This window comes from Pteronotus mesoamericanus, unplaced genomic scaffold (genome assembly GCF_021234165.1).
Source record: "Pteronotus mesoamericanus isolate MK-2021 breed Mesoamerican mustached bat unplaced genomic scaffold, CSHL_Meso_final scaffold_85, whole genome shotgun sequence".
Lineage (NCBI taxonomy): Eukaryota > Metazoa > Chordata > Mammalia > Chiroptera > Mormoopidae > Pteronotus > Pteronotus mesoamericanus.
Genome location: NW_026555329.1, coordinates 23,082,276 through 23,108,928, shown reverse-complemented (window position 1 = coordinate 23,108,928; position 26,653 = coordinate 23,082,276). Strand labels below are relative to the sequence as shown.

General features: G+C 37.7%; 1 protein-coding gene across 1 annotated transcript; it reads left to right on the top strand.

Annotated features, from left to right (window-relative positions):
* Nucleotides 1-1,100: 1,100 nt before the first annotated feature.
* Nucleotides 1,101-11,816, top strand: STEAP1 (STEAP family member 1). Its single transcript, XM_054563870.1, has 5 exons — nucleotides 1,101-1,153; nucleotides 5,685-5,793; nucleotides 7,791-8,261; nucleotides 8,837-9,001; nucleotides 11,412-11,816. Exons 2-5 carry the CDS (start codon nucleotides 5,713-5,715, stop codon nucleotides 11,667-11,669), a joined length of 975 nt encoding a protein of 324 aa, XP_054419845.1. The 5' UTR covers nucleotides 1,101-1,153; nucleotides 5,685-5,712; the 3' UTR covers nucleotides 11,670-11,816.
* Nucleotides 11,817-26,653: the final 14,837 nt, after the last annotated feature.

Genomic DNA, 26,653 nt, shown 5'->3' with positions numbered 1-26,653 from the left:
GGAAACAGCCTAAGGGCCCATCAGCAGATGAGTGGATAAAAAAAGCTGTGGCACATTTACACAATACAATACTACTCCACCATTTAAAAAAAAGGAAATCTTATCTTTTTTGACAGCATGGATGGACCTGGAGATTATCATGCTGAGTGAAATAAGCCAGTCAGAGAAAGACAAACACCATAAACATCAGCATGTGATCTCAGTTAATAAGTGGAATCTAATGAACAAAAAACAGAGGCATGGATACACAGAACAGACTAAGCCTCAGAGGGGAGGGGCAGTGGGGGACTAGATGAAAAAAGTGAAGGCATTAAGCAAATATATATGGACATATATTTGTGTGTAGATATATATTTGTATGTATATATGTACGTATATGTGCATATATATACACATATACGTACATATATTGCTTATGCTATGCATAAAACACAGACACAGACGACAGTTTGTGTGACAGGGGGTAAAAAAGACTGGGGTGATGGGCTTACAATGAAGCAGGGTGCAGATGATGTTTTACTGAGCTGTACACTTGAAACCTGTACTGCAATAAATTCAGTAGAAAAAAAGTAAAAATGAGCTAACTGCGCCTTAAAATAGTCCATCTCAAAGTGTGATCTAAGCATGCTTCTGCATATGCTGAGAATTTGTTAGAAACGCAGAATCTCAGGCCCCATCCTAGGCCTACTGAACAGGAAAGCGTGTGCGCGTACGTGCATGTGTGAGTGTGCCAGGGGGATTCAAATTGGTGTTCTAATAAACCCTACGGTTGATACACGTTAATGTTGGAGAACCATTGCACTAGTGTTCATTATTTGGGAGCTCAAAAAAAAGGCGAGGCATGGGAGGACTGTAGCTGACCTCAGGCAGAGGACAGGCCTATTTGAGAGATGGAAAAAAACGGGTTGGCCAGGTTGCAACAGAAGGGAAATCTTAAATTTGGCCTGTGGGACCTGAGGATAGTCCACCCACGGCAGGAGCTGTAAGGACGCGAGGCATCCATAGGTGGCGCTGCACCGGCGGGTGACACGGAGGCGGGGTCTGGGGCGGGGAAGTGGGCTGAGGGCTTTCAGGCAGCGGCGCCGCGTGGGGCTGGTGCCGCCGAACTGCTGCCGTGGAGCCGACTTAACCGTCAGGTCACGTCCAGAAGCGGGTGAGTCCCTTGAATCATTCTGGCTCGCTTCTTCCCGACTGCGGGCGTCCCTGCGAGGCCACGCCGGCTCCCAGGTTCGCGCGGGCTCTAGCGGGCGGCAAGTCGCGGTGGGACCGAGGCGGTGGCGCCCCGGGGCCAGCGCAGCTCAATCCGCCCCTTTTGCTCCACTCCAAGGCGCGCTGCCTTCCAGCCCCGCGCTCCGCGGGAACACACCGCTCCGCTGTGGCCGGTCCAGGGGCTGGAAGCCAGGGACTCACAACGAAGCCTTTTCGCCGGAGTTTCAGGAGCTGTGATGGGCTATTAAGTTTGTCCTAAGCTAGGGTTCTGCTGGCAAGTTTACCAACTTGGCAAAATCACCACGAGTTTGCATCGCATTGGTACACAGTGCTTAGAATCGTGCAACTTGTCTTCAGGTTTCTTAGTAACAGAAAGGTTTCATTTCAAGTGCTTGGAACGTCAGTCCGACTCTTTCAAGATCTGGATTGCGGTTTAAGTTCCCTCCAGACAGTGGATCAAGGCTTTATTTATCTATGTTATGGGTCAAATCCACTGGATGGGACTTGTAGAGGTAAAATTTACAGACACTTCCAAATTTCTTACTCTGTTCTTTTTGTAAATATATGTATGTATGTATGTATATACATACACACACATCTCTCTCTCTCTCAACATCCTGATATTTAATAAGACATCATTTCATTTAGCACAGAATGTTAAGTACAAGGAAGATACAGTGCTTTAAAACAGCCCTGTGAGGAAAAATATCTCTCCTTCCCATAGCTAAATGTGGTGACGAAAGTGTGTACATGAAAATATAAGTTTGGAAATGCAATGCAGCCACGATGTATTCTAGTCATTGAGTTTCTTCATATTCTGAACTCTTCAACATAAACATGAGTCAGTTGGGCTGTGTCAATATTTATCAGGAACATGAAGTTAGCAGTCCTTTTACAGCTAAATGGAACAGTCACATCAAAATATTATTTGCTTTTTTAGCAGGGATGAAAGTTAGGGAACTTTGGGTCAAATTCTGGAGTTCCTAATATCTGAACACTGCTGTTTCCCGTATTTTTTTTTCCATACAAAAATTTTAATGTAGAATTTAAATTATATATTTGGTTAATGCCTGATGGAAACCAACATATTTATTTGACTGACATTTTATTTTCTTGGCTTCTGGGCACAAAGTTGACTGTGGGCCACAGAGTCAACAAGCTGCCTCAGTGCTCTGGGCTTTTCTGTGTCCTTGCTCTTCACATTGTGCTTAAAGGGGCCCTCAAAAATCAGCAAAAAGGGCCAACTTGCTAGATACCCCAGGACCCGGTCTAGAAGAGAGCCCTCACCCTTCCCATGCCACAGTCAGAAAACTTTGTCTTCCTTTAGGATTCATTACACAACCGTGCGCTTCGTTGTTGAAAAGTCTGCCGTCCCTCCTAGATTGTGACGTTTTCTAGAGCAGAGGCTTCATCTCATTTAACTTGGTATTCCCACTGCCTGAGGTTGTTCACGCTATAGTTAATGAGTTAATATTGAATAAGTGTAGATGTGGGTGTTAACATCTTTGCCATCCTGCAACTCACAGAGTTAAATACATCTAAATAGTGTGAATAATTTCTTGTTTTATTACAGTAAATAAAACTTCTGTTCCTAGACACATACACACCCCAGGTTATTCTATTTACAATGTTGGCTAAATCACCAAAAGATATGGAATAATACTTCTTGAGGAAAAATACCGTAAGCTCCTCCAGAGCAGGCATGAAATCTCACTCACGTTTTCCTCTTCAGTGTGTGTCATAGAGTTGAGTTCCTAATACTTGATGATTGGCATATGCTTTATTTTTTTATTGTATTTTTCCATTACCATTTAGTCCCTTTAAACCCTCCTCGCCATTGCAGTCACCCCACTGTTACCTATGTCCATGAATCCTTTTTCCTTTTTGCTTAACCTTCTATCCCCTAACCTTCCCCCTCCCCCACCAGCTGTCATCTGCCCTCCACCTATTCCTCTGTCGCTGTTTTGCTTATTAGTTCTGTTTGTTCGTTAGATTCCATGTATGAGTGAAATCATATGGCATTTGTCTTTCTCTGACTGGCTTATTTCACTTAGCATAATGTTCTCTAGCTCCATCCATACTTGTCACAAAGGGTGAAATTTTCTTCTTTTCTACGGCTGAGTAATATTCCATTGTGTAAATGTCCCATAGTAGGTTTATCCACTCTTCTACTGATGGACACTTGGGCTGTTTCCTATCTTGGCAATTGTAAGTAACGCTACAATGAACATAGGGATGCATATGTTCTTTCAAATTAGTGTTTCAGGTTCCTTCAGATGTATTCCCAGAAGTGGGATCACTGGGTCAAAAGACAGATCCGTTTTTAATTTTTTGAGGTGTCCCCACACTGCCTTCCACAGGGGCTGCACCAGGCTGCATTCCCACCAACAGTGCAAAAGTGTCCCCCTTTCACCACACCCTCACCAGCACCTGTTGTTTGTTGATTTATTGGTCACAGCCCTTCTTGACAGATGTGAGGTGACATCTCATTGTGGGTTTAATTTGCATTTCTCTGATTATTAGTGATGTTGAGCACCTTTTCAAAAGTCTATTGGCCACTTGTATGTCTTCCTTGGAGAAGAGTCTATTCAGGTCCTTTGCTCATTTTTTAATTGGGTTGTTGGTTTTTTGGTGTTGAGTTTTGTAAGTGCTTTATAAATTTTGGATATTAACCCCTTATCAAAAGTATTGGCAAATATGTTCTCCCATTCCGTGGGTTGTCTTTTTATTTTGTTGGTGTTTTCCTTTGCTGTGCAAAAACTTTTTAGTTGGATGTAGTTCCATTTGTGTACTTTGATTGGCATATACCTTACTCAGAACTTTTTCAAATGCCAATGTTATAAACCAGCTCAAACTAACTTAAGCAATAAAAGGGAATGTATCAGTTTGTGTAACTGAAAAATTCAGAATCTAGTCTCAGGGACTCTAAATTCTTAAAATATACCACGAGTACTCCTCTGTGTCCCTATTTCTTGCTTGTGCTTCTGTGTTTGAGTTTTCTTCTGTTTTATTAAAGACATCTTTCTCCTTACAGCATGTAAACCACTTAAAATGTTAGACACATCCTCTTTATCTTCACTTCCATGTGTAAATCTCAAAGAAGGACTCTTCTGGTTCAACGAGGGTTATGTGCCATTTCTAAACCAATCAGTGTGATCAAAGGAATAGAGCACTGTGATTAGCACAGAGTAAGTCATATGCCGGCATCTATGGTCAAGGTGTGTGTGGGGGGAGAGGGGGGCACATTTCTCCAAATGGAGGAAATGTTTCATATAATTTTTTAAAGGGGAAAAGAAGGTGGGCAGACCAAAAACAACAAATATTCGCAGCATGAATATTGTGAAATTTCAAAATAACTAATATATGGAGAATGTCAACAAAGGCAAGTTGGCATTCTGTAAAGATGGCTCTTCTGTATTCTTTGTGAAGATCAAACCTTTAAAAGTTTGGAGAATGTTTTTAAGTACTTTAAAATATTCCTGAAAACAACTTTCCAGTTAATGAAGTATTGTAGGTGATCTAAAATTCAGAAACAGTTGGACTGTGTTCTCTCGATCAAATTGTTGTGTATCTAATCTGCTTTTTTCATGGAATTTCAGTAAGTATGTACAAATTGGCAATGTATTCGTCTGAAAACAGCTTTAGAACAGTGAGTAATATTATGACATTATGTTTCTCTTTCCTAAAAACCCCAAGCCTAAATGAGGATCTGTGATGGGTGTTAAGGAGAAGATTCCTTTACAGGGTAGGAAGTTTGACAAAATGAATTTCCACAGGGTTGACCAGGACAGGGAGCATGTCAGTGATTGAACACAACTCAACAACCCCAGTGGAAATATACCAGCAATTCATGTTTTACCAACAAAAATGAGTGTTACTACAATGGGGAAATGACTCTGAAAATACCACCTTTCAGTCCTTTATGCCACTATCAGGGTTCACCTTACCAAGAGTGTCCATTTTGTTAATTGTCTGAAACTCAAATACATGGGCCCATAAAATCATGTTGTTATTGTGTCAGATTCTAGTGTCAACACCGAAAGCCTATTAAATACAACTTCCTGAGATAGAATCTTATGTCAGCTAACTCCAGCCTCTATGTGATAACACTGTTACTCTCAGAAAAATGAGTTCTTAATTCTGTTGACCTTTGAGGGGAGTTGGCTTTCCTTTAAATGTGCACCTGAAATGAAGGGCAATGCCCAACCCTTTGTGTTCTGTATAGACACCTGGGTCAAATGCCATAAGGCTACTTGAACAAAGCAAAGCAGTTGCTATTGGCACAAGGGGCCTGGTTTGAGACTCGTACGGATTATAATGTGAAGTTAAATGTGTAAATCAGTCATCAACTGTATTTTAATTGCACTTTATCTGCCCCTCTAGACCTTATTTGAGTAAATTGTTCATATTGCCCTATCAAACAATATCATAACGAGCATAGACTTGAATAAGACAATTATTTTTTATTTTCATAGGTGGCTGAAGCCATATTTTATAGAATTAATGGAAATTCAACAAAACATCACAAACCAAGAAGTTTGGAAAATGAAACCTAGGAGAAATCTAGAAGACGACGATTATTTGGTAAAATAACAATAATTAAAATCTATAAACATAACTCAAATGCTGTTCTGTAGCTCATAGTGTAGTTAAAGTGATTTTTCACCTTAGTCTGCTGATACTTTCACTCTGATTCATGCCACGGATATTGTGATGGGTGAAGGGCAGTGTCATATAGGAGAGAAATTATACCTTGACTGAGTGCCATGGACTTAGCTGAATAACCTTGAATGAGTCACTGAAAATCCTGGGTCTTGGTCTATATGTAAAGTGAGAGAGTTGGACCATATCATCTCCAGAGCCCTTCCAGTTTTTTCCAACATTCTATGAGTGTTTCAGAAGAATCACCAATGCCCATGTAACAGTAGTTTTGCAAGCCTGCATTGTTTAATAGGTACCATGGCGGCTTACCAAGAGGTCATCAAGTTAATTAATGATTCACTGTTTAACCAAATAAATTCAATTTTAGAATAAGAATCACTGGTCCTACTTTTGCCCCACTCAAGAGTAAATGTTTCTGACTACATTATTAACTGAAAAAGTGTTAGGAATTTGGGGTTTCAAATTCTTTTTACCTTCCTAAATGGTCTCAACTGCAATTTTAACAGAAATTTATTTTACCTTAATTACTGTAATGAGAAAAATAATTAAGATATTATAAGCACATACTCTATAAAAATTTATGCAGAAATAAAATCATTTTGGTGACCCAGAGAAATCCCCCAGTTTCTTGGGGTTCGTACACACTCGAGTCACCTGGGAACTGCCTCTGCTTGGGCCAAAGCGATTCCATTAAAACTTTAGCTGTGCCTAAAAAAGTACAATAAAATCATTTTTACTTTTCAAGTTCACTGTCCTACTTACTGTTTCATAACTCTCTACCTTTAACCAGAAGATTGATCTCAGTTGATAGTACTCAGATTGTTTTGATGTGAAGAAATGAGAAATGCTATATCATGCTCAACTCCCTTCTAAATGGAGTAATTGGAAAAAAGTACTGGATGTAACAGTGATTTATTACCAAAAGTAAAATTCAAGTGGTGAGAGGTCATTTTTAAACACCTAAAATTATAGAGAACTATGTGAAGTAAAGTTACCATGCATAAAATGAGGAAATGAGCAAAAAAGCCACTAATATTTTGAGCATTAAAATGTTATGGTGCTACAAATAGAGCTATAAAAAATGAGGAATAACATATTGGATGAGAAAGTCAATTTAGTCATAAAGTAACACAATATGAAATACCCTGATATAATTTCTCAGTTTGAGGGTTGTTTTTTTTTAATCTGCTGATATATGAGTCAGCTAGGGAAATGACAAAACATTCAAAGAAACCCTCTTTTGTAACTAACTAGAAATACAACTGGGTAAAGAATGGTAACTTTCTCAGGAAATAGATTATCCCGGTGGGATTTAACTGCTCATATAGCCTGTGTACTTCTAATAGACTATTTGTCTGCCAGTATTTACACAACTGAAATATTTTAGGAATATAAAATCAAAGTATAAGACTACATGATAGAAATTATAGTTCTTTTCTTTTAGCAATGACTGTATTATTCCTGATCTTCTGTATCTGAATTAGTGAGGAATTCACTCTTCCTTCTTTGCCAAGAGTTACCCAGGAAGCAATAAAAATATTAAAAAACAAACATAGCTGTTGAAAATTATGTTTATTATTTTTACCAAAGATTACCACATTTTTTGTTTGTTTTTCCATTTTAGTTTCCCATTTACATTATTTTTAATCCTTTTATGCCTTGAAGATAAACACAGTGACCTACCCTTTAGTGGAGATATCTGAAGAATGTATTTATTTTGAAAATTGAGTAACAAAAATTAATGGAGATCCCCAATGTAGCTAAGAGAACCTTAGATCAGTGCTACATAAACTATACCATCTCTTCAGCTAAATAGTATCCAAAAGCAAGGTTCTGAATAAGCACAATGAACAATAAGTAATTAGTTTAAGGAAATCCCATTGTTTTAATTTTAAGGTGTTTATTTCTTTTCTTTGTAGAATAAGGCCTCAGGAGAGACCAGCATGCTGAAAGGACCTGTGCTTTTGCAAAAGTTTCAGCACAAACAGGAACTCTTCCCAGAGTGGCGCTTGCCGATTAAAATTGCCGCTATTGTATCATCTCTGACTTTTCTTTACACTTTCCTGAGGGAAGTAATTCACCCTTTTGTAACTTCCCATCAACAGTATTTTTATAAAATTCCAATCCTGGTCATCAACAAAGTCTTGCCAATGGTTTCTATCACCCTCTTGGCGCTGGTGTATTTGCCAGGTGTGATAGCAGCAGTTGTACAGCTCCGTAATGGAACCAAGTATAAGAAATTTCCACATTGGCTGGACAGGTGGATGGTAACAAGAAAGCAATTTGGGCTTCTCAGTTTCTTTTTTGCTGTACTGCATGCAATTTATAGTTTATCCTATCCAATGAGGAGATCCTACAGATACAAGTTGCTAAATTGGGCATATCAACAGGTAGGATAACGAGATTGACAATATCACTATACCAGAAAGCCCAAGTCACCTCACAGATTAACTCTTGGTCGTGTTAATATCCATACCTCAAATCCCTGTTGAAACTCTGTTTGAGCACATAATCTGCATTTTTAAAATGTTTTATTATTATATTGGGGCTTGCTTGTATAGCTTTACATTGAGGAATTGATTTTAAGCTGAAAGCAGTAAACTATAACTTTAACAACATAAACAAATACTTTGTTCATGGACAGGCTAACATTTCCATTTTTCTACCACCCTCACAAAATTACTTTTTAGTAGTAATTTTTCTTATTTTGTGCTTATTTACCACATGTGCCTGCACATTATAATTCTAACAATTAAATTATTATATAAGTAGATTATATCAATGTTGTATTCAGGGAAAGTGATTAACAGCTCCTATGTCATTTTTTTAGAGAAATGCAAAAACAAGTTAGAATTTTGTAGAGACCCCTAGTTATCAGGCCCTCCACAGTGGCCAGAGGGAGTATAGAAGTTATACAGGAACTAAATGTTCTTTACGTTCTATCCTCTTTTTCACCCTCTGGTAGGTCCAACAAAATAAAGAAGATGCCTGGATTGAGCATGATGTTTGGAGAATGGAAATTTACGTGTCTCTGGGAATTGTGACACTTGCAATACTGGCACTCTTGGCTGTGACATCAATTCCATCTGTGAGTGACTCTTTGACGTGGAGAGAATTTCACTATATTCAGGTAAACAATATATAAAATGATTCTGTTCCCTCAGAGAGGTAAATCTTCTGGTTGTGCTTATAATAGCATCAAGTATATTGACTTTACCCTGTAAAAAAATAACAAATGGCCCTGGCCAGTGTGGCTCAGTTGGTTGGAGCATCGTCCTGTAACAAAGGTTGTGGGTTCGATTCCCGGTCTAGACACAGGTACGTGTGACTCCTGGTCCAAACACATAAGATCCTGGACACAGTGCTGATCCCCAGTCCCAGCACATACAGGAGGCAACCAAACTTCTCTCTCGCATTGATGTTTCTCTCTCTCCCTCCTTCTCTCTCTAAAACAGCAATGAAAAAAGGGTCCTCAGGTGAGGATAAAAAATAGTAATAATAACAAATGGTTTTCCAATAACAAAGATCTTACACTTGTTTCAATTAATAATGTGCTCACCTATCACTTGTCCCTATTGCCGCTAAATAGGAGTGTTCTCTAGACATAGATAAAAGGCATTACTCAAAGGAAAATATTTCTAATATTTCTAATTTGTTAGACAATTTGCTACACATCTAATAATTATAAATGTGATATTTTAGAAATTTAATATTTATGTTTTTTTAGTTCCCCCCAAATAAAAATACTCTCTTGCCTATTGCCTAATTTTGTACATGCCTTTTAAGTTACACAGCATTGTACTATCCATAAAAAGTCATCTCTCTTTGAAATACGGAGTTTTATCTACCAAAGGTATTTTAATACCTAATTTTAAATGCTGCTTTTTTCCAAGTTACATTTTATGTAGCTTACTCACTATTGCTTCTCAATATCCTTGGAATTCAGGCTATTTCAGATTTGCTAAGGTTAATCTCCTAGTAGTAAATTACACCCTAAAAAGATTTACATGCCAGAATTCACAGGGGGATCGATGTCAAATAAGATTCAAAGTACTCAATTTAATTAAGTCATAAGCTCTACCAAGATTTTTTAAATCACATAGCTTTAGTTTGTATGGGTAGATGTCTTTGGAAATTCCCACAAAATCAGACATTCCCCACTATCCTTTCTGCATGTTCCTACATATACTCCTACAAACACTTTTACCAGGACATCTGATGAGGCTAAAAAATATGTCTTCATCCGAATTATTCCAACGTGGCTTAGAGAGGGTGCCATATTTGCCAAATGCAGTATTTGCTAACTTTGTAGGTTCAGCCTGATAGCCAACAAAGTTCTCTGTTGCCCAAGAAACAACTTTCTTCTGTCATTGCTCTGACTGTCACACAGACGCTGAACACCACTTTTCAAATTTCATCAGTAATTCAAGCACTGCATCTTGAGGACTGGGCCCATTTCACTATGTGCGCAACACCTAGCTCATAATAAGTATACAATACACATTTGGTAAATTTAATCTTCCACCAGTCACATGTACTTTTTAATAACCTAGAAACTTTTCATTTACAATCCAAGAACTGATTACTCTCCGATCTACATTGGAGAGTTATATCTGAAAGTAGAAACATAACTATTGGATTATATTCATTGGAGCTTAAGAGTACTTACTACTGAATAATTATGAGTTGGATTTGTTCTGGCAGGCTAATGACCATTTCCAGGAAGTGAAAAGCAGTCAAAAGCTTTCTAGAAGAGCTATTACCAGGATGCCATAGAATTATTTAGATGAACAACTATTTTTAAGCAACTTTATCAGGGTGGTGCCGAGTATCCCAATATGAGCTGAAATTTTTTTTGACATTTTCATGTCTGTTTTGTTCAAACATTGAAATAATTGTTGCTGTTTTTCCACTTTATCAGAATATTTGGTTTTTGGGGTTTTTTTAACATAGGCCAAGCTCATTCACTTTAGTATTCACAAACCAAAATCAGAGTCAATCACTTTAGTTGCCTTCACAATTAATTAATAAAGATCACTGAAGTCGAATTGATTTTTGCACTAATCTTCAGTCAACCCAGCACTGTTTATTGAACACCTAAAATGCACAAATCATTGTGTTGATTCTGTAGGGATCCTGTGCTGGGAAAGACAGAGTCCCTGATTTTAGATGTCTCTTGGTAGGCAGAATTAAGGCAAATGCACGAGACAGACCATCACAAAATAAATGTCATGAAAGAGATGAACAAAGTGTGGAGAAAGGGAAGACAGTGTTGTGGATTAGCTGAAAGGAGTATGGTTGTACATTTTCTTAACTGAAATAGCCTAGAGATGAAGGCATTACCCTCAAGTAGGGGTAACATGCAGCCATATAAAAAAGAATGAAAAGATGTGAGTGGACATTGTTGAGAAATGTAATAGGAAAACAATTACAGATGAATGAAAGAATTCCTAAGCAACAGAATAGATCCAGATGAAGTAGGATAGAATAAACTCTTATCAAACTAATCTTTACCAAGAGAATTTTTTTTTCTTTTGCAGAGCAAGCTGGGAATTGTTTCCCTTCTACTGGGCACAATACATGCATTGATTTTTGCCTGGAATAAATGGGTAGATATAAAACAATTTGTATGGTATACACCTCCAACTTTTATGATAGCTGTTTTCCTTCCAATTGTTGTCCTGATATGTAAAGCCATACTATTCCTGCCATGCTTGAGAAAGAAGATACTGAAGATTAGACATGGTTGGGAAGATGTCACAAATATTAATAAAATTGAGATGTCTTCCCAGTTGTAGGATCACTGTTTACAACATTTTTGTTCAAATTTTATATATTTGATCATAAACATTTCAAATTTGTATTTGTTTAATAAAATGACCACAGACGGTCTTAATGTATCTCTTACTTTCTGAGTGATGAGTTTGAAATATGTGTACTTCCTTTCAGAGTTGATTCAAAGCAAGAAATAAAAATAATCTTCAGCACATTCCCTATATTCAGTAAAGTTAAATAATCATATCTGAGTTGTCATACTGCATAACATTATGAATAATAAAGGACTTTGAAATCCTAGTACTTACTACTCATTAAAAGGTATCATGAGCCATGAAAAAATATATTATCTGAATCTACCACACAGGTATATCCAGGGTTTATGATTGTTGTTAAAGAACTCCCATTCTCTGGTAAATAGGGTGTGATTCATGGACCATCTCACCAAAAATTATGCAGATTATGTCTAGCACAAGTAAAGCAACAGAATAATACAGATACACAGGCAGACAAAATAAAATTCAAGGTATTCAGGAGAAAAGGTCAAGTTCGTTTTCTCCATCTGAGTTACATACCACTTAGTCGAACTTCTCTTAGCCTACTGGCAAAAACAGGCCGTGAACCAGTTCCCCGAAGAGCACTCTCTACATCTACTATCAGGACTCTCTAACCCAACAAACTTCAGAGGTTTTTCAAAATTATCAAAACTAAACACAAACCTTCCCTTTTATGTGGGTAAATCATTTATTATAATGGCAATAGAGTTAATGGTACAAATTAGGAAAAACAATTAGTATATTCATTGAGTGGAGTCTGGTTTTTTTTGTTGCTGTTCCATTACAAAGGATACTTATTTCATAGAAGCTAAGCAGATTTCTGGAGTATGAATTTAAGTCTATGCACTGTTTGGGCTCAGATTTATAGAGACCTGTCTGCAGCTATTGAAGGAAGGAGTTGAAAGTAGCACAATTAGAAACAGAAGACAATAGTGCCCTGGAGAAATAATTCACAAAAGAAAAAGGAATCCTGGGCTTTAGAAGTACAAACCAGATGCAGCAGGGGGACTATGGACCCACTTAACTCAGCATGACACATACAACCAACCAGCTCTGAGATGCAGTGCTCTCACCCGCACTGCAAGATGGCAAAATGTCAGCATCTCCAGCAGTGAGAGGAAGAAGTCAAGTTTTATCCTTCCCGGGACCAAGGCATCATAGAGGCTGCAGCTTGGGAACAGGGTTCCAACCTGAAGTGGCACTTTAATGAAGCTTTCAAGGACAACAGCTGAGTTCTGGCTTGGTTATTGGAGTCCTGTCTCTGTTAGCTGTCGTATTAACAACAGGCCTATTCTGAAACACAGAAAAAACCCTTTGGATAATCCCAAGTAATAAGAGAAAGTTAGACTTACAAAAGCTTTGTAAGTAAAGCACAATACATTAAGAGTCAGTTTGTACTCATAGGCTGTTGAAAACTAGATCATCCACTCTGTATCTTTTCCAAAATTTTTACAATAGTTGTGCAATACTTTTATAAACAGAAGTCTTAAAAAGAACAAATATATTTTAGTATAAGCTTGGATTTCCATTTGTTCACTCTATGAACATTTGTAGAGCTCCTCCCATATATATACCAAGCCCAGAGCTAGGCAGAGGATATATCAAGATAAAACTGACTTAGTCCCTACTCACAGTCTCAAAGCGAAGACAATTTTAGCACAGCAATGGATTCTAGACTTAACTGGTATCACTAAGGGAAAAAATGGCCAGTTCTATTTCAAAGGGCAAAGTAAGGAAGGTTTGAAACTGATCCAAAAGAAGAGGAACTATTTGGCCTGGTATTAAAATATAAGTAGGAGTCCTTCAGATTGAGTAGGAAGGTACATAGCACAGTGAGCAAATGGTCTTAAATAAAGTCTTAGAGAATGTGAAGGAAGTACCGGACTGGCTGAAGACACAAGCCAGATAGGTCAATAAAGTAATTGTATGACACAAAACTAAGTTTAGACTTTGTGTTTCAGGGAGTGGGGAAGCCTCCGATAAAACTTTAAACAGGAGCTTAACATGATCATATTTGCACTTTAGAAAGATCTCTCTCTAGACTATCCAAGAGATGGATTTGATGGTGGGGGCAAGGTGGAAGGCGGAAAGAGTGACACAACACAATATCCCCAGACGGAGACAATACGTTCTTAAGTGGAAGTCATGACAGAGGGGATGGATAAAAGAGTAGAGCTAATATAATAAGGTAGAGGACAGAATTTCCATGAATTCATGACCAATAGATTATGAGGCGAGAAGGGGAAAAAGACATTTAGAATGGGATTTCTAGGATTCTGCTACCTTGCATGACTTAAAGAAATGCCATTGAACAAGATAGGGATTTCTACAGGAGAAGCAGATTTTTTAACCAGGACAAAAAGAGTGTGTGTGGGCTGTTTGCAATATCTCAGTTGCTAAGGGATGCGGTGTGGGGTTTTTTGTTTCAGCATACACAAACATAACTATGAAAGGCATATGGTTTAGGGTAGTGGGAAGAAAAGGTATTTGTCCCTTTGGTAAGATTATTTTTTAAATAAAACTTCTTAGACAACACAGTTGTGGAGGACAGTCACACAGAGCCTCCCTGGAGCACAGCAGACAGCACCTAGCAAAGCTGCTGACGAGGCAACACCTGCCTTCCCCAGACGGCCTCCTTTTCTGCTCAAAAGGAAGTTGCCTGAAGGTTTTGTTTGTTTGCTTGTTTGTTTTAAGCATTTCCTCTATAGTGATCTTATAATGGAAACATGGAACAGACTGATAGCTGCCAGAGGGGACTTGGGGAGGGGGATAATGGTGGAAAGAAGGAGACAGAATTAGTGGAAGAGCATGTGTGAATGATCCATGGACATGGACAACCATGTGGAGATGGACTTGGGGGTGGGGGGACAGTGCAGAGGGGCACATGGGAAAAATTGGGACAACTGTAATACAATCAACAAAATGTTTTTTTAATGAGTTGAGCCAAAAAATAAAAATACAAGAAAAATAAAAACTGTTAAAATGATGTCCTTTTACTATTTTAATAATGAGTTACATTTAATGTTTAAGACAAAAAAATTTATGATTCTGCTCCAATTTTCAGACTTAGACCGCATGTCTGAGAAAGCCTGTAAGAAATGTGGCCTATTAAGCATGGGATCTATAAAATTAAAAATACAAATAACAAAAATATGTAATTTTCATTGATAACATTAAGTCTGGAATTTTCTTCCAAAAAAATGAACAAGACATAGTAGCTCCTTTCTCTAACACCAGTCTTCAAAGTAAAAGTGATAGTTGAAATCCTAGTTTGGATTTAATGTTAAGTTTACTTGGTTAATTGGAAGTCCTCTTTCTTCATGCCAATTTTTCCAGATGTTATGAAGAGGCCCTTTGAAGAAGTAATAAATTATTTCATCTCTTATTTGCTGAAAATAATCCTATAATTGAATAAATTAATAAATCACTGACATGACCATTACACATGACCTGAGGCTAAAGTTCAGTACTTTCTTCTTCTCAGCTAATTCTACCTTTTCATCTGGCCAGGCCTCCCATTTATTGCTACTGAGTATGTGACATTCCCAGAATTATTAATGGATGCCCATTGGAACCGGGCCAAGGACAAGTTGCCAGGTCACGCAGCTGTAAAACTTGAACTGATGAGATCACATGAGCTTGTTAATCCGTTGAAATGAGGCTCCCTCAGCAAAATGGCTGTATTTGTAAACCACACTGAAGAGAGAGAAGGGAAAGAAACATAGGCGCCAAAATTGTAATGGAAAGGAAGCTGTTGATCTTAGAATCAACACCCACTTCTGCACCTCAGGTGGACCAGGCAGTGAGTGACTCAACAACATCTGAGAGTCAGAGAACCAGGAAGATCAGCTGGGGGTCTATGATGACCATACCGCAATGATAGACACGTGCCCCGACATACGACCTGGGAAATGATTTCAAACCTAACCTCGTATTATAATTTGAAGTTGTACTAACACCAAAAATATGTATAAATGAATCTACACTATGGAATTATACAGTATAAGAGCTGGAAGAGTAGGTTTTATGTTAATTTTTAAAATAGAACCCTTTTTGAGCAAAATCCCTAACAAAAGCCCCACAGGTGATAGGGGGTCAGAGGTGAAAGGGCTAACGGGACCAGGAGGTCTGTTTTTTTTTTTTGTTACTTCTTCCATTGTGCTCATAAGCGTGTGTGACAACTTGGGCTCCATGGTGCGCAATTTGAAAACCTCTCTTCATTTATATAGATGAGGAAACTGATCTGTCAGTGATTGCTTATTTGCAAGGCACAGAAACCTACTCAAATCTGCTAACAGGTGGGATATTGATAATATAAAGGGGGATATTGATATAACCCACAGGTCAGGTGGATGACTTACCCTTCTAAGCCCTAGAGCTAGAATCTCACCAGGCAGAATAGAATCTAAGTGCATCTTCATGTTCTGTCTCTGCAGACAGATGTATAGATGCCGTAAGGTTCAAAGTGGGTTCACTCCTATTTTCTCACATATGGCAACTACGCCCACAGCTGAGAACCAAAAGTGCTAATTAGTCCTCATTCTAATTTCAGAGTACAACCAGCTATGGGGTCAGGCAGGGTTTGCTGGGAGGTGCTTTTCAGCACAACCAGCACTACAGCCACTGACCACCTTACTACCAATACACATAAAAGAAGACAAAGGGAGGGGTGAAGCTCTCCTTTGGTTTGGGAAGTGCAGCATTTATAAAGGGAAACTATGCTTACTTCACCCGAGCATAGATTCAATTCCACCTACACCAGATCTTCACTGAAGAAGGAGAACTTGTCTGGAAAAAGAATATGACTGCCACACGGACTAGCCTCACTTTAAATTAATGATTGTAAAGGTTAAATGGACTCTTGACATTTCCTATTCTTTGCATATTTCCACAGTAAATGTGTTTTTCCTCTCATGAAAACTGCTATATTACACCTTCCCTCTGTTCAAACCAATAATAACCTCTCCCACACTCAACTGGTAAACTTTCCCTAGTAAATAGATGTAATCAGAAGAGAACTGTCTCATCTTCTCACCAACAAATATATCTACAAATGTGCATGAATCTGGTTCCCTTATTTTCTGTTTATTATAACCAAAAAAAAAGAGTATTGTCCCCATTCCTAAGATGAACCCTTCTGTTTTAGCCCTGAATCCCATCCTTTTTCTATTCAAAGAATTTTGTTTTTGAATTGTATATGTCTTCCTGTCATCAGTTTACCCCTCTATGTTGTAATATTCCCATTAGTACACAGTATTAAACAATAATGTACATTAGTACACAGTATTAAACTGAGCCAGTGTGGCTCAGTTGGTTGAAGCGTCGTCCCATAAACTGAAATGTCATGGGTTTGATTCCTAGTCAGGGCACATACCTAGATTGAGGGTTCAGACCCAAGTTAGGGTGCATAGGAGAGGTAACAAATCAATCAATGTTTCTCTCTCACATGGAGATTTCTCTCTATCTCTTTCTATCTATCTATCTACCCACCTACCTACCTACCATTTATCTATCTATCATCTATCTACCATCCCTCTCTCTTCCTCTCTAAAATCAATAATCAATAAACATGTCTTTGGGTGAGAATGAATAAATAAATAAATAAAATTAGTTTTAACTAATGTCCCCCTCCAGTACTTGACCCATTTCTCTGAAAACCTTTAGAATAAAATTTCTCAAAATATTTACCTACTTTGATATTAATTTATCTATTCAGCTTTCTTTTGGTTAGTATTTGCATAGCATATATTTTCCCACCCTATTGCTTTCAACCTTTCTGTTTTCCTGTATTTGAGATATGTCTTTTTAGAGCAACACATAGTCATGCTGTTGTTTTTTTTTAATTCAATGTGGCAATCTTTGCTTTTAGTGTCAGCATTTAGGTCATATATAGTAAATGTAATTAAATATATGATCTTCATTCTACCATCTTACTGTTTGCTTCCTATTTTCTCACCAATTCTTTGTTCATCTTTTCTTTACTATATTGTCTCTTCAATTTTTTGAGATTATTTATTACTCCAGTTTCCCTCTCAAAACAGTTATACACTTTCACTACTTTTAGAAGTTGCTGTAGGCAGGGCTGTCCAACCTGTGGCCCACAGACCATATGAGGCCCATGATGGTTATGAATGTGGCCCAACACAAAATCATAAATTTACTTAAAACATTATGAGATTTTTTGTGTGTGATTACATGTCACGATGTATTTAATGTGTGGCCCAAGACAATTTTTCTTCCAGTGTGGCCCAGAGATGCCAGAAGGTTGGACACCCCTGCCTAGAGATTATGTCACCATTGACTTAGACAAACCTAATTTTAATTAGCACTTTTACCTCTTTGTATACAATGTAAGAGAGGCACCGTTTTCACTCTATGTGACTCCCTCTTGACATTATTGTTATACATTTTAATTCTATGTGTATTTAGACCCAATAGGAATTACAACTACCATTTGGTACAATCCTTTTGATTTCTGTACATTTACATTTTTGGTTGTTCTTTATTTTTTCCTGAATCTCCTAACTTCCATCTGGTTTCATTTTCCTATTTTCTGAAAAACAAAATCTTGAGTGTTCTTTTCAGCACATAATGCAGGCCTGTTGGCAAATTTTTTTTCACAAGTTTTTGGTCTGAAAATATCTATTCCATCTTCATTATGAAAAGATACACTTTTAGGTGTTTTGAAATCTAGGTGATAGTTATTTTCTTTCAGGATGTTGTAAAAAGTTCCATTGTTTCTGATGAAAAGAATCTCATTCTAACTATTGTTTCTTGAGGTTATTATGGCTACTTTACAATTATTTGCTTTTATCTTAATTTTTGGTACTTTTCCTATATTAGGCAAACCGGGTTTTCCTTTTAGTTATCTTAGTTGAGGTTTGTAGTGCTTCTTGAATCTTTGGTTTGTTATTTAACAACAGATTTGAAAAATTCTGTTATTATCTTTCCAAATCTCACGTGTGTCCCATTTCTCTCCTTGGCTTCTCTCAGGGCTCTACTTACTCATGCAGGATGTTTTCACTTTATAGCCTATTTTACAGCTTTTCTTTGTATTTTTCATTCCTTATTTTTCTCTATACTTCATTCTGGTAATCACTTTACCTATCCCTTAGGTCACTAATTCTCTCTTCAACAGTGTCTAGTCAGTTATTAAATCCATGTATTGAGTTTTTTAATTTCAGTTAGCAATTAAATTCAGTTTTAGAATTTCAATTTGGTTTTTCTCATAGCTTCCAACTGTCTGTCATACCGCTCAATCTGTTCTTAATCTCCTTGAGCAAAGTAAGACTCTTAAAGATAAGCCTGTTGCCCGATGGTCCTGTCAGCCTGTTTCTATTGTTAGGTTTTTTCCCCCCTTGGTTTCACTTGTATCATTTTATCTCCCATTATGGCTCATTATTTTATTGAGTGCTTGACACTACACATTAAGACATTGTAGAAATAATTTAAGGCCTAGAATGATGTTATCTTATTCCAGAGAGAATTTGTGTTTTCTTCTGAAATGTAGTTAGGGGCACTAGCAATGTGAGTTTTCCTTAATTTTATATTAAGGATTGGATTTACTTGAAGCTGGGCTTCAGTTTCTGCCAAATGAACTACTTCTGGCTCACCCTTATTCCTAAAAGTTAGATTCTGGGGATTCCAACTCTAAATCCGGTGGAGGGTGACTGCCTGGCTCTCCCCATGGGCATACTCTGGTTTACATATTTTGTTCTCTTAATCTCTTGAGATTGTTAAAAGTGCTGTTCAGATTCCCAACCTTTCAGCTACCTTTTCTCCTAACAGAAAAGTACACCTCAGTGCTGTGTTTACCAGTATAGGTTTCTTTCTTCTTCCAAAACTTACTATTCTTTACCATTTTGTTAGCTATCCAATACCTTCAGGCAGAAGTTTTGATAATTAGTCCTGCTATTCTAGTTGTTCTTAGGATGGGAACATATAATTTAGGAAAGCATTACCACAAGCAAAAAACCTTAGAGAGAGTTGATTCCATTCACATCTACATGTCCTTTCATTTTTTTCTTTTCTGTTCTGAACAGCTTTATCACTCACTGTTCCACATCATCCCCTCCTATCAAAATCACCAAGTGATCAAGTTTCAGTCCTCATCTTTCTCACCCTGTAACTTTTGATGACTCCTCTTCTTAAAAATTTTCATTTATTGATTTTAGAAAGAGAGAGAGGAATGGAGAGAGAGAGAGAGAAAAAGCACCAATTTTGTCATTCTACTTATCTATACATTCATTGGTTGATTCTTGTATGTGCCCTCACTGAAGATTGAACCCACAACCTTGGCATATTGGGATGATGCTCTAACCAATAGAGCTACCTGGGCAGGGACTGTCTCTTTCTTGAAACATTTTCTTTACTTGGCTTCTGAGTAACCACACTCCCCTTCATGCTCTCTCTGTTTCTTTTATTGGATCCTCTTCCTTTTACCATCATCTCGAAGTTGGTAAGGTTAACTCCTTGGCCCCCTTCTTTTCTCTACCTACACCCACAACATAGGTGATTTCCTTGAGATATATAGCCTTAAATATAAAACATCAAAAGTATGTTGATGAGTCCCAAATTTATCTTTTATCTCTAGCCTTGACCTTTCACCTGATCAGCAGCTTTTTACCTCTAATTGCCTTCCTGATTACTTCATTTGAGTGTCTAAAAAGCATCTCAAACATAAAATTCTAAAGATAAAGTCTTAATTTCCTTCCCTTCTCAAATGAGCTCAAGGCAGACACTCAGAGCTATCTTTGATACTGCTCTTTACTTAAAACAGCACATTCAATTTATCAACAAATTCTACAGGTTCAATCATCAGAATATATTCTGCATCCAACTGTGACTCATCGCTAAATTCATCTTGGTCCAAGACACTACATAGTCCTCCTAGAATTTTTTGAAACCCTCCAACTGGTCTTTCTCCTCCTATTCTCATCCCAACCCCTGATGTTTCCACTCACACAGGGTATTTTCTACCCAGAAACCAATGTGATGCTTCAAAAATGTAAATGCTGTCATGTCACTCATCTGCACGAAAACCTCCAATGTCTTCTCATAAAACTTAAAATAAAATGCAAGTTCTTTATCATGGGCCACAAATCGTTAAAACATCTACATTTTCCCCACTTTTCTGAATTAAAATCCTGCTAATCTTTACTTCACTCAAACCAATGGTGTCTTTGCTCATGTTTGCCTCAAACACAAACTTATTCTCACCTTAGGGCCTTCATACTCACTATTTCCTTGCCTGGAATGCTCTACTTTTATCCCAAATTATCCCTTTTCATCATTGCATCTATGTTGAGATGTCATCTCTTCAGAGTGACCTTCTCTGACTATCCTGCCTAAAATAGTTCTCTTTATGTCCACTCTCGCCTTTTTCTTGGCTTTATTTATGTAGTTCTTATTTCTATCCAATATTAGATATTTTACAAGTATACTTGTGTTTGTCTGGTTGTCTGGATCCCCCACTCATGAGAACAGAGAATTTGTCTTATTCATGACAATATTCTCATGACTGAGAGCAGAGACTAACACTTAGCAGAAATTCAATAAATACTTGTTGAATGGATGGATAAATGGATGAATGAACAAATAAATGGTTGAAACAGCAATGTTTAGGAAACACAATTATTTAGATGAATGGTTCTCAAGGTGTGGTCCACAGACCAGTAGTATCAGCATCACCTGGGATTTAATTAAAAATTAAAATTCTGGAACCCTCGCCCCAAATCTATTGAGTAAGAAACTGGAGGTGAGAAAGGAAATGTGTTTTATCAAGCTTTTCCCAAGATTCTAATGCATGATATGCTTGAGAACCACTGGTGTTAAGGGTATGCAAAACCGGGCCGACTGCTTATTTTTGTAAGTAAAGTTTTATTAGAACATAGCTGCTTCCACCCATTTACGTAATGTCTATGCCTGCTTTTGCACTAAAATGACAGTATTTGATAGCTGCAACAGAGACCTTATAGCCCACAAAGGCTATAATATTTACTATCTGACCCTCTTCAGAAAAAGCTTGAAGACCCCTGGTTTAGATCAACACCTTATACCACATAATTATGGCAGAGAAACACATATATCTATCTCCTTCCCACCCAAATATTACTGAATTTAAAGAAAAGCTATGGCTAAAGAAGGACCAGCAACAGGCTAAAAAACATGAAAACATGGCATTGGTGGGCCAAAAAACTTGAGAAGTTTTCAGTACACAAAAATTATTTTAGAGGAGCGGGGAGAAGCAGATGAGATTAGATCAACAGAGAAAAAAGTAGCAGAAACGGCAACACAAGATCCAAATAAAAGCTAATTGCAAACGTTCCTTGATGAGTTTTATACTCCAAATGAATCAACCAAATCAGTTCTGGAGAAATCATTAGGTGAGTCATTAAAGGGCTAGCCAGAAGAGCTGGCCAGTGATTCTTTCACCCAAAGATTTGAACAGCTGCGTGCAGTCTTCATTTATAAACAAAGCTAAAAGGCTTTGGGAAAGTCTCCTGGCGTTAGTGCTTGGGCCTGAGAAGCAGAGTCCAGCAAGACTTCCACAGCGACAGCTGAGGACAAAAAGAAAGGGCATCCTGACTCGAGCACTTGGCACCAAGATAAACTGTTATGTACAGGTCTCTAAAGTGGGAGTTGTGGAATTGACGATTTCCAGAGTAGCTTCTGGGACTAAAGAAACAGGACAATCTACAAGGTAAGGATGAGAAGCCCACTTTTATTCAGTGACAAGCTACCTATTGTAATAGTTAAATTATATCCCCCAAAAAGATACATTGGAGTCCTAATTCCTAGAACCATAGTATATAACCTTATTTGAAAATGAGTCATTGCTGATATAATTAGTTAAGTTGAAGTATAGTGGACCTTTAATCCAATATGACTGGTGTCCCTATAGAAGAGAGAGACATTGAGAGGAACACACCACATGAAAACACAGAGACAAGCAGACACCGGGAAAGATGACCATGGGAAACCAGAAGCAGAGGATGGAGTTATGTTTCCAGAAGCCAAATAATGCTTGGGGCTGCCAGAAACTGAAAGAAACAGAGAAGGATCTTCCCCTAGAAACTTCATAAATTGTGTGGCCTTGCCAACACCTTGATTTTGAACCTTTAGCTTCTACAGCTGTGAGAGAATAAATTTCTATTGTGTAAAGTCACCTGGTTTGGGGTATTTTGTTAAGGCATCCCTAGGAAATTAATACACCAGTCTTCTGGACCACACATTCCATTATGCTCCTTCTTTCTCACAAGTATTGTGAGAATATACAGTGACAGACAAATAAACAGGGACTCTCATTTGGTCAAGGAAATAGACCTCACCAACAAGAACAGACAATCATTACCAAATGTCTAGGGAAAAATTACATCACTAGAAAGGGTCATCTGACTCAAAAAACAAAACAAATAAAACCTACATAAAATTACTGGAAGCAACAGAATAAGAGCTTAAAGTAAGTATCATATATCTGGAGAGACATGAGATTATTACATCCATTAGCAAAAATGTGACTGCTATATAAAAGAGAAACAAATGTATTTGAAAAAATAAAAATAAATAAAAAAATTTGAAAAAAGAGAGAAACAATTCAAGTTCTTGGAACATAAAAATATTATTGGCAGCGTTGAATGAGATAATGATTAGAAAGTTTTAACACTCCATAAATGTTAAGTATTATTATCACTGATGCTGTTATTTTTTATTAAAAACTTGGAGGCTGTATCATGAAGTTAAATGTAAGCTACCTAAAAGTCCTAGAAGAGAGCATAGGCAGCAAGCTCCTTGATATAGGTCTTATCAAATGGCTGGTTTGGTGGTGTTTACCTTTTATCCTTTTCTTCTCTGATAACTTGTATAACCAAATTAAATTATTTTTATCCTTACTCTTAAATCTGATACCAAAAGCAGAAACAACAGAAGCAAAATAAACAAGTAGGTCTATACCAGACAAAAAAAGTTTCTGCATAACAAAGGAAACCATCAAAAAAAATGAAAAGGCAACTTACTAAATATGAGAAAATATTTTCAAATCACATATCTGATAAAGGAATAATATCTAAAATATACAAAGAATTCATACAACTCAATAGCAACAAAACCCAAACAACCTGATTTAAAAATATATACAGGCTCTGATATTTTTTCCAACAAAGACATACAGATGGCCAACAGGTACATAAAAGAGATGCTCAATGTCACTAATCACCAGGGAAATGCAAATCTAAACCACAATGAGATACCATCTCACACCTGTTAATGTGGCTATTATCAAACAGATAAGGAATAACAAATGTTGACAAGGATGTGAAAAAAAGGAACTCTTGTGTAATGTTGGTGGGAATGTAAATATAAACACACATTATGAAAAAAGTACGGATGTTCCTCAAGAAATTAAAAATAGAACTACCATATGATCCCGAAATTCTACTTCTGGGTATTTATCTGAAGAAAACAAAAACACTAATCTGAAAATATATATGCACCCCATGTTTATTGCAGCATTATTTATAATAGCCAAAATATGGAAACAACCAACCCACCTAAGTGTCTATAGATGGATCAATAGATAAAGAAATTAAACACATACACGCAAGGTCTCTCTGGAAAAAACCTAGCTATTGTTTCCCCGAAATCGATGTAACCTGGCAGACAAGGAGAATGGACTAGAATGTGCATCATAAACAATGACAACTTCACTGTAGTAGTTGGTGGGGGCAGTAGATGCTGTTGAATGTGTATGTGGTCTGTGTGGCTGTCACATTCAAAGTGACTGAGCCAGTAGAGCAATGAATCCTAATCAAAGTTTGCTTTAAGCTTACACATTCCTCCACAGAAATTATTCAGATGATTCAAAAGAGTGCAGCTATGGGAAAATGGTGATAGGCTGCTTCATCATGACAACGCGCCCACTCATGCATCACATCTCATACAGAGATTTTTGGCATAACATCAAATTACCCAGGTGCCTCAGCCCCCTTACAGTCCAGATTTGGCACCATGCAACTTCTTGCTTTTCCTAAAAACAAAATCACCTTTTAAAGACAAGAGATTTCAGACCATTGATGAGAGTCAGGAAAATACAACAGGACAGCTGGTGGCAATTGGGAGAACTGTGTGAGGTCCCAATTGCATCACTGGATAACTTCAGGACAGATCTTGTGTGTGTTTGTGTGTGTGTGTGTGTGTGTGTGTGTGTGTGTGTAATTCAGCTACAAAAAAGAATGAAATCTTGCCATTTGCAACAGCATGACCAGATGGACCCTGAGAGCATTATGCTCAGTGAAATAAGTCACACAGAGAAAGACAAATACCATATGACCTTTCTTACATGTGAAATTTAAAATGAAAGAACAACCCCAAAAAAACAAGCTCACAGATTTAGAGAATAGATTAGTTTTTGCAAGAGATGAGGGTGAAGGATGGTAGAAATGGGTAAACTCTTTTTTTTTTACTTAAAATAAATTAAATTTTTAGGTCTGACTCAAGATGGCAGAAGAGTAAATGAAAGCTACACTAACTTCCGAGGACCAATCTGGATTTACAAGTTGTAGAGAAAGCATCTTGAATAACCAACTGAACGCTAGCTGGAGAGAAGCCTTACAACCATGGACAGACAGAAGAAAACACTTCAGCACAATGTGACAGGTAGAGAGTGTGGAGAAGACTCAAGAGGGCTGGCTGCACTCCCATAAACAACAGCTGAAGTGCTGGAGGGATATTTCAGCAGCTGGGGAGTTGCCTCTGAAAAGTATGGGTATAAACCCCAAGTTGGGCTCTCTAGCCTACAGCACTAGGGAAAGTTGGCTGGAGATACAGACAGTCTTTTAAAGGGCCAAAGCACAAAATGTCATTTGCAGCCACTTACCCTGGGTGTCAGCCAAAGAAGGATAGAGTGGATTAGAGACACTTGAGGAGAGGCTGGGGTTGGTGGCTCTGGGAAGAGAACTGAGAGAACAACCACCAGGGTCCATGTTCTGAGTCCCCCATACTGCAGGAGCCATCTCTCTCAGGCAGAGCTCTCCTCTCTGAAGGACATCAGCCTGAGGGGAAGCAATAACCCCGGCTGCAGGAATTACTCTGCCCCACCTGTGGTGCTTAAGCCTGACTACTAATCACAGGTTGATTAGATTAACAACCAATCAGATTAGTGGCTGATTCATTTACCATCCAATGTGGAAAATACAAAGGAACAAAAATGGGAAGACAAAGAAATAGACCCAAAATGAAAGAACAAGAGAATTTTCCAGAAGAACTAGATGAAGTGGAAGTAAGCAATTTATCAGAGAGAAAGTTTAGAGTAATTATAAGAATATTCAACAGCATGAAAAAAAAGACACAGAAATCATAAAAAAAGATAGGTCAGAGGTAAAGAATGCAATATCTGAGATAAAAAATACACTGGAAGGAATAAACAGTAGGTTAGATGAAGCAGAGGATCCAATCACTGTTTTGGAAGACAAGTTAGAAAGAAACAATCAGACAGAGCAGGAAAAAAAGAAAAAAGAAAAATTTAAAAATGAGCAGAGCTTAAGAAACATCTTGGACAACATGAAGCATAACATCTGCATGGGAATACCAGAAGGAGAAGAGAATGATCAAGGGATTGAGAACCTATTTGAAGAAATGGTAACTGAAAATTTCCCTAATCTGGAGAAGGAAAAAATTGCATATGTGAAGGAAGCTCAGAGAATCCCAAACAAGTTAAACCCAAAGAAACCTACACCAAGATACATCATAATTAAAACGACAACACTTAAAAATAAGAACAGAATCATGGTAGTCGCAAGAGGAAACCAGGTAGTAACTACAAGGGACCGCAAATTAGACTGGCATCTGATTATTCAACAGAAACATTTCAGACCAGAAGTGAATGGTGTGAAATATTCAAGGTGACAAAAGCAAGGACCAAAAACCAAGGCTACTTGGGTACCCGGCAAGGCTGT

Bases quoted from the DNA above. Each gene is read 5' to 3' on its own strand.
- STEAP1 (XM_054563870.1), top strand. From the start codon at position 5,713: ATGGAAATTCAACAAAACATCACAAACCAAGAAGTTTGGAAAATGAAA. The intron at 8,262-8,836 runs GTAGGATAACGA...ACCCTCTGGTAG, and splicing joins TAAATTGGGCATATCAACAG to GTCCAACAAAATAAAGAAGA. The intron at 9,002-11,411 runs GTAAACAATATA...TTTCTTTTGCAG, and splicing joins GAGAATTTCACTATATTCAG to AGCAAGCTGGGAATTGTTTC.